This window comes from Indicator indicator, chromosome 8 (assembly GCF_027791375.1).
Source record: "Indicator indicator isolate 239-I01 chromosome 8, UM_Iind_1.1, whole genome shotgun sequence".
Taxonomy (NCBI): Eukaryota; Metazoa; Chordata; class Aves; order Piciformes; family Indicatoridae; genus Indicator; species Indicator indicator.
Window position 1 is genome coordinate 1,015,427 of NC_072017.1, and position 8,552 is coordinate 1,023,978.

The 8,552-nt window shown below is 49.1% G+C and overlaps 1 protein-coding gene across 1 annotated transcript; it reads right to left on the reverse strand.

Moving 5' to 3' along the window:
- Positions 1-237: 237 nt before the first annotated feature.
- Positions 238-7,668, reverse strand: TRMT9B (tRNA methyltransferase 9B (putative)). The gene is made up of 3 exons (XM_054383231.1): positions 7,515-7,668; positions 4,428-4,601; positions 238-1,280 (listed from the first exon to the last, which is right to left on the reverse strand). Exons 1-3 carry the CDS (start codon positions 7,666-7,668, stop codon positions 238-240), a joined length of 1,371 nt encoding a protein of 456 aa, XP_054239206.1.
- Positions 7,669-8,552: the final 884 nt, after the last annotated feature.

Consider the following 8,552-nt stretch of genomic DNA (forward strand, 5'->3'; position numbering starts at 1 on the left):
TAAAAGCAATATAAAACTCTCCAGCTGTAACTCCATAAAAGTTTAACATGGCATAAACTGTTTACAGCTTCCACTCGTAGGGACAGGCCTTGCCTCAGACAGTTGAGCAGAGAGATGGTAACTCAGCAATGAGCGGCACAGACCGCGCAAGGCTCGAACTCCACACCGCGCTGCACAGTCACAGGCACACAAACAGCAGCTGAGAACCCTCAGCCCCTGCACTCTGCCTTGTTCTCTTCACAGCTGTGCTCCTCTCTTCTCTGCAATGATGCACCAGTTGCCGTGGTCATAGCAGGAGGACAGGATCTGCAGCTCAGGCACGTTCTCCTCCACCAGCGCATGCAGCTCCCCTTCCCGGAACACGTGGTAGTAGCGCATGAAGGCTCTCATGTCCAGCGTGGCAGCAGGCTGCTCCCCCACAGACACTGCTGAATCCAGAGCAGAGTCATTGGAGTCAGTGGTGGAAGTCCTCTGGAAAAGCTTGCTGCCATTAGGCTTGTCAGCACCATCTTGGCGACAACCACAGCTGTAGTTCCTGTCTTCCCCCAGGCCATTTACAAGCGAAGCTTCGTCACTCCTCCTCTGAGCTACGCTTCCGTGTCCTCCATTCAAACTTAAATCTTGCAGTGCATCTGTGGCTGGTGACCACTGTGGTCTTTCGAGAGGCAGGCTTTCCACGAACACATCATCATCATCCAGACTTTGTTCTTTTAGCAGCGCTCCATGGTGGCCCAAATCCAAACTGCAGTGCCGCGAGTGCTGGATGGGTACAGCACTGTTTGCCCACTCGCTTTCGTTCTTCAGAGACTTCATTCTGTCTGTTTGCTTTCTCAGGGCTGATTCATCAAGGGATCTGGAGAAGAACCATGAGCGGAGAGACCTTCCCAGGGCGCTGTAAAATCTGTTTTCTTCTTCAGAAATCTTCATGCAGCAGGCTCTGGATAAGCAGTGGTCCGTGCTGTGGGCCTGCTTTGCCTCGGTCTCTGGCTGCAGCCTGGTTTGGTAGCTGCAGTCAGAGAGGAGCAGCTGTGCAGGGTGCAGGGCTTGGCTCTTCAGAGCGTGCACCAGCTCAGCCTTGCCTGCAGGCTGGTTGGGCTCTGAGAGGTGCCGTGAGCACAGGGCCTTGTTCCAGGGAACAAAGACATCCTGCTTCTCGAAGCGGCGCTTCTTCTGCTCCATGGCCCACACGTAGATCATCAGCTGGCCCCCGGGGACCAGCACCCTCGCCATCTCCTGTATTGCCTTCACTCTTCTGGCTTTAGTCGAGAAGTGATGGATCACTGTGAAGAAGGAAAGGCATCAGGGAATGAATATTGACAAGGACAGAGCATTTGTGCCTTCAACCGGCTCTATGTGCTTACTCACATCAGTTGCTGGAACCCAAACAGTGCTCCTGCAAGTTAGCAACAGTGCTGAATTTATTGGTGCCACAGTGCAAGGCCACCTGAGAACACTCTCTTACGCTTAGGTCTAATGGATTAAGCCAGGAAAATGCTGGAGAAGGAAATCCATCCCATCTCAAAACAGATTCAGGCATACGAAGTGGAGGTTTCTGTTTCTCTACAGCACCCTTGAAAGCTCATAGCATGAGGAGCTTGCACTGAACTGTCTAGCCTTTAGGTGAATCAGGTAGTACTGTTTGACCTTAGCTTTTGGGACACTTTTCACACCTGTCTTACCAAAAACAGAAAATCTTTTCACCATGTAACAAATACAGCAAACCCTAGTATCAGTTAAAAGCTGCTTTGCATTTCTATGCCAGTGAGAAAATTTAGACAGAAATCTTTTCCATTGCTTTAATGTCATAGAAAGGTACTGCCTTTAGAGATTGTTTTAGTGAGAGAGAAGTATCTCAGCCTATGTTGCATGGCTACAAATGACAATATTGATTTACATTATGTTACTCCAGTAAAAACTAATAAAGTCCAATTCAAACTAAAATTATTAGTCACTATATCCATTTTTCTTTCCAGGCTAAATTCCACACTTTCACATTTCATGGCAATGTGAACCATTTCAAGCTTTCTATGCTCTTTCTGTCTTCCTATTTACCTGAAGGAACCAACTGTAACAGCTAAAGAACAGCCCCAGGGCTACTTTTTCTCTAAGCTCTCAGGAACATGACCTTGTACCGAGATTGCTCCTGTTGGTTGTGTTGGTCTGTGTCATCACTACCAGATTTGATTCAATCAATAATGCAAAGAGGACTGATTCCATCATCTGTTTCAAGTGGACTTGGAGCCAGCCACTTCCACATGCACAACATTCCATCTCCCCACATAACAATACAATGATAGTTATGTTCCCAGCTAAAGGCATCTCCAATACCATCAGAAAAATCAGATTATCTTCACGTGTGCTGCTTGACAGGAGCCAATGCTGCCTGTAGAAGCAGTGTTACTGCAACACCACAGGTATGGGAAGTGTGTCCAACTGGCCCTGTCTTTATTCTAAACAATGATTAAATTACTGGTTGGGGGGAGGGGGGGAATGGAGCTTTTTTACAAGCCAAAAGAATCATTCTTGGCAGATCTTCTCACAAGACAGCAAGCTCAGAGAAGAGTTCCCCACAGGTCAGTCTCCAGGTTTCTCCTCAAACTTTGCAAGAACAAAACCCCAACAAAACTCTTAAAATTTCTAGAACAGGATGGGGGAAAGAGAACTGATACATTCTGTTAGTTAGGCCATACATCACCACAGAACTTCCTGCAAAATGGTATCAAAGCTGACAGACACATGAGAAGCATGAGTTTAGCTGGCAGAAAAGACGTGCCAGTCAGCCAACAGGATCTGTGCAAGCTCTAAGCAAGTCATTTAAGGGCTTAAATATTCTTCATGGTCAAAATCATGTCATGGCTCTGGTGGCTCTAGAGAAATCTAGTGCTATAAACAGGATGATAGCAGCAAAGCCAAGAAGATTATTTGACTATGGGATATAAACCCTTGCTGTTCTCTGGAAGGGGATGTAAAATACTCCATGTAGAGTTAGATGGGCACAGCCATAATGTGTCCCTGCTGAAGAGGGATTGTTTGGTGGACAGAAATACCACATGTGTGGCATCTTGTGAGGACAATAAATCGGATCAACATGGGATAGCAGAGTGTCCTTCAAATCAGCTGATCTGATACCACCGAAATTATGCTACAAGAAGGACCTGGAATGTGGATCACAGAATCCTAGAACAGCTCAGGTTGGAAGGGAGCTCAGAGCTCATCTCCTCCAAACTCTCCACCATGCCAGGGACACCTCTCAACTACACTCAGCTGCTCAAGGTCTCATCCAGCCTGGCCTTCAGCACCCCCAGGCAGGAGGCAGCCACAGCCTCCCTGGGCAGCCTGTGCCAGAGTCTCACCACCCTCCTCCTCAACAACTTCTTCCTCAGTTCCACTCTAACCCTGCTCTGCCTCAGCTTCAAACCATTCCCCCTTGGCCTGTCTCTAGAGCCCCTGAGGAGAAGTCCCTCTGCAGCCTTCCTGCAGGATCCCTTCAGGTCCTGGCAGGCAGCTCTAAGGTCCCCCCAGAGTTTTCTCTTCTCCAGGCTGAACACCCCCAGCTCCCTCAGCCTGTGCTCACAGCAGAGCTGCTCCAGCCCTTGGATCATCTTTGTGGCCTCCTCTGAACTCACTGTTTAATTGGCCAACAAGAAAGCAGATCTAGGTACTTCTTGCATATTAGCTACTCTTTCTTTCACCCTGCATATGTGAAAAATATATTTTGAGGTACATTTCTATCATATTTCAAGGAACTTATTGCTACCTATACCATTTATGCTATTTTTTGCTGATACAGTAAAACAACCTGAAAGAAGTTCAAGCAAGAGTAGAGCTGAAGTTGTAGCCTGTAACCAAGTACTCCAAACTATTCATCACCTCCTTTTTTTCAGTTTGCGTTTCTCAAAATATGAGTAATGCTTTCAAAAAGAGAGGTTGGAGATGTCAAGATGCTTCTCCTCCTTCAGACAATAGGCACTTGTAGGCTCTAAGGTCTTATTTCATTACTACTCTAAGAGAAGTTTAAAATCCTCACCCAGAGTAGTTGACAGGAGTTTTAAGTTCTCAAGTTTTCATTGCTATGCATTTGCTGGGCAAAACAGATCCTAAGAGGGAGCCAAGAGTCTATTCTGATCACCTAATCTGTTTGACTTCCAGCAGCCTTGTTTATACTTGGGTTTGCTTGTTTCAAATGCATGCTGGAACGAAATCCTTTCTCCACACATAAACAAACAAATGATCCACCTGCTTCCCTGGACAGCAGTGCCTCTGTGCAATGCAACCAACTTTCTCTCATGCTTACTGCATTCCTCTCAGCCTCTGCTGGTGAGTCCAAGGGAAGCTTTTCACAACAAATGTAACTGAAGCCACGTGGAGAGAAAAGGGTCCCCAAAAGCTCTCCCCTGCTGAGGGCCAGAATGCACGTGAGTTCTTACCTCCAATGGAAATGGCTGCATTGAAGCACTGGTCCCTAAAGGGAAGGTTAAGGTTGTCACATACCAGAACTTCATCATCTCTCTTCCTTGCAATCTCTACCAGTGGTCTGCAGTAATCACAGCCGAGATTATAGACCTGGCTGTTGACACTGAGATACTTTCCAGTTCCACAACCTAAAGAAAAGAATCCTAGATCAGAAGTTGCATGTTCCAAACATTTGCTGTCCCTCCCAGAGCACTGAAAATAATGGAAGGACTGTCCTAATGCTGAGCTTTCCCAGAAAACAAACTGAAGGTTTGCTCCTGCTGGCCTAACTGCTGCAGGGTTGGTTTGGCCTATTAGAAATGATGTGTTCACACCTACAGGAGCTGGACAGTACCAACACCACTAACACCACTGACAAAAGTCCTCATTACACAGCCCTGGGTAAGAGCAGGGTATGTGTAGCTCTTTGGGGAATAAAAGTAAGTGCAGGTGGGAGGAGGAAGTAGTCGTCCTCTGCAGCCACTAGTGCACATCTGCTTCATACTGAGCCTTTCTACAGCCAGCCTGGGATCCTGTTTCCAACGAGCATAAATGGCTGGCCAGGGAGAAGAACAACAGGGGAAGCTTTATGATCTTTTCCCTCAATATCCTTACAGCTCCCAACTACTTTCTGTTCAGAGGATTTCCTGAATCCAGCCTGTTTTGTCTTTTTTGCAAACTACAACAGATCTCTTTCCCAAGACCTCCCTCAGCCTTGCTAAACTGTGCACTATCTGTCCAGTGCATCCCATTTCTGTCCAAGACCTAGCCCACAGCTGCCATTGTCACAAGCTAGACAGGACAACTTCAACTTCAGACGCAGAACTGAGAATAACTGAATCATAAAGCTTCCTACCATGGCACAGGCCTCTTTCTCTCTTTGTGCCACAGGCTCACAGGATGTTAGATGTTGGAAGGGACCACAGAATATCTTCAAGTCCAACCCCCCTGCCAGAACAGGACCATAGAATCAGCACAGGTCACACAGGAACACATCCAGATGGGGCTGGAAAGGCTCCAGAGAAGGAGACTCCACAACCTCTCTGGGCAGCCTGTTCCAGTGCTCTCGGACCCTCACAGTGAAGAAGTTCCTCCTCATGCTGAGGTGGAACCTCCTGTGCTGGAGTTTCCACCCATTGCCCCTTGTCCTATCCCAGGGTGCAAGTGACCAGGGCCTGTCCCCTCCCTCTCGACCCCCAGCCCTCAGATATTTAGAAACATTATTAAATCTCCTCTCACTCTTCTTTTCTCCAGACTAATCAGCCCCAGGGCTCTCAGCCTCTCCTCCCCAGGCAGTGCTCCAGTCCCTTCATCATTCTGGTAGCCCTCCCTTGGACTCTCTCCAGCAGATCCCTGTCCCTCTTGACCTGGGGAGCCCAGAACTGGATGCAATATTCCAGGTGACGTCTCACTAGGGCAGAGCAGAGGGAGAGGAGAACCTCCCTGGATCTGCTGGACACATTCCTCTTAATGCTCCCCAGGACCCCATTGGCCTTCTTGGCCACCAGGGCACATTGCTGTCCCCTGCAGAACCTGTTATCCACCAGCACTCCCAGGTCCTTCTCCACAGGGCTGCTCTCTCTCCTTACAGTGCCGAGGCACTATACTGCATGCAGATGTAATGCACTGCTCCAGAATGTTCTTCTCCAGGCCTGTGTTGTGCTAAATTGAAATCTTTCAGTGTGTTCTCCAACCCCATATGCACAATAGGCACTTTCCAAAATGAGATTAGGAGACACTCACTGCAGTTATGGGTCAGTGGTGAAGCGTGATTTCTGGAAGTTGACAGCCAAGCAAGTGGGAAGCAGCTTGGCAAAGAGAAACCATCTCAGGATTTTTCAATTGAAAGGCCTGGAGTTATCTTTAGAAACATCACTGCCTCTTGCAGTGCTGCTGCTCCCAGTGATGTTAATGTGCACCATTATCTAGAGAGACAGCAGAAAAGCTGTTGAGAACAGCACAAGTCTTCAGTGGTGAAAAAAGAGCATATTTCTAAGGGGGGAAAAAAACAACACAGCAAGCACTATTCTTTGAAGTAACACTTGAGAGAAATGGAAAAGATAAATATTACTGATGCAGTTCAAGGAATGCAAGCAACAGAAGGTGAGTCTCTGTGTGTTAGATAGAGTAAGGTTTAAAACTGGCATAAAGTGGTGTTGGTTCCTGTGCTGGCAGGAGGCATGCATTTAGGCAAATGGACATGAGTTGGGAAGTTTCAGTTGCTTAATAAAAGGCTTTTGCTGGAGTGCTTCTAATCACAGTGAGTTTTGGAAGTGGGCACCCTGCCAGAGCAGGGACACTTAGAGCAGGTCACACAGGAACATATCCAGGTGGGATTTGAATGTCTCCAGAGAAGGAGACTCCACAACCTCTCTGGCAGCCTGCTCCAGGGCTCTGGCACCTTCACAGTGACAAAGTTTTCCCTTCTGTTCCCATGGCACCTCCTTTGCTCCAGCTTGCCCCCAGTGCCCCTTGTGCTGTGCTTGGCCATCCCTGAGCAGAGCCTGGCTCTGTCCTCCCGACACTGCGCTGCACAACTTTATCACCAGGAATGAGTGCTTAAAAAGTTGCTCTTCTCTGTTAAATAAAATCAATTAGAAATAAAAGTAAATAAAATAAACAAATTGGTAAATAAATTTTAAATTAAATTAAATTAAATAAAAGAAAGGTCCAGGGAGACCTTAGAGCAGCCTGCCAGTACCTGAAGGGGGCCTACAAGAGCCTGTAGTGACAGCGTGAGGGGCAATGGCTTTGAGCTGGAGGAGGGCAGATTTAGCTGGAGATTAGGAAGAAATTATTTCCAGTGAGGGTGGTGAGACTCTGGAACAGGCTGCCCAGGGAGGCTGTGGATGCCTCCTGCCTGGGGGTGCCCAAGGCCAGGCTGGATGGGACCTTGAGCAACCTGGTAGGAGGTGTCCCTGCCCACAGCAGGGGTTGGAAGTGGATGATTTTGAAGGTCCCTTCTGACCCTACACCATTCTGTGAGCCTATGAATATCTATGATTACCACTTCAACTGTCACAAAGCCTACCACAGCCCCACGGCCCCCCGGAGCAGCTCACCGATGTCAGCAACCAGGCTGCCAGGCTGCTGCGCCAGCAGGAAGCTGCGGACACGAGGCCAGGCCTTGCCCTGCAGGCGGTGCAGGTAGGCAGCGGTGTTCTCGTACACGCTGTGCACGTGCTGCTTCTCCAGCTGGGCAGCCTCCTGCTCCATCCTGAAAGCACCAGGAAAACAGGTCATGGACAACACAGCACAGACTGGGGTAGTGCAGAGTTCACTTTGTGGGCACGGGTGAGTGTACAGACGGACACTGCACCCACCTGACAGCCATCAGAGACAGCAATGGACTTCAGTCAAAGGAGCTGGTTGTATTCCATGAAAGTCAAGACAAAACCTGAATGTATTATACAATCCCAGAATGGCTCAGGTTGGAAGGGAGCTCAGAGCTCATCTCCTCCAACCTCCCCACCATGCCAGGGACACCTCTCAACTACACTCAGCTGCTCAAGGTCTCAGCCAGCCTGGCCTTCAGCACCCCCAGGCAGGAGGCAGCCACAGCCTCCCTGGGCAGCCTGTGCCAGAGTCTCACCACCCTCCTCCTCAACAACTTCTTCCTCAGTTCCACTCTAACCCTGCTCTGCCTCAGCTTCAAACCATTGCCCCTTGGCCTGTCTCTAGACCCCCTGAGGAGAAGTCCCTCTGCAGCCTTCCTGCAGGATCCCTTCAGGTCCTGGCAGGCAGCTCTAAGGTCCCCCCAGAGTCTTCTCTTCTCCAGACTGAACACCCCCAGCTCCCTCAGCCTGTGCTCACAGCAGAGCTGCTCCAGCCCTTGGATCATCTTTGTGGCCTCCTCTGGACTCTCTCCATCAACTCTGTGTCCTTCTCCTACTGGGGACACTAGAACTGGAGGCAGGATTGGAGGTGAGGTCTCAGCAGAGCAGAGCCAAAGGGCAGAATCCCCTCTCTTGCCCTGCTGCCCACACTCCTCTGGCTGCAGCCCAGCACACAGCTGCCTGCTGGGCTTCATGAGGGCCCTGCTGGCTCCTGGGGAGCTGCTTAGCACCCAACACCCCCAAGTCTCTTTCTTCAGAGCTGCT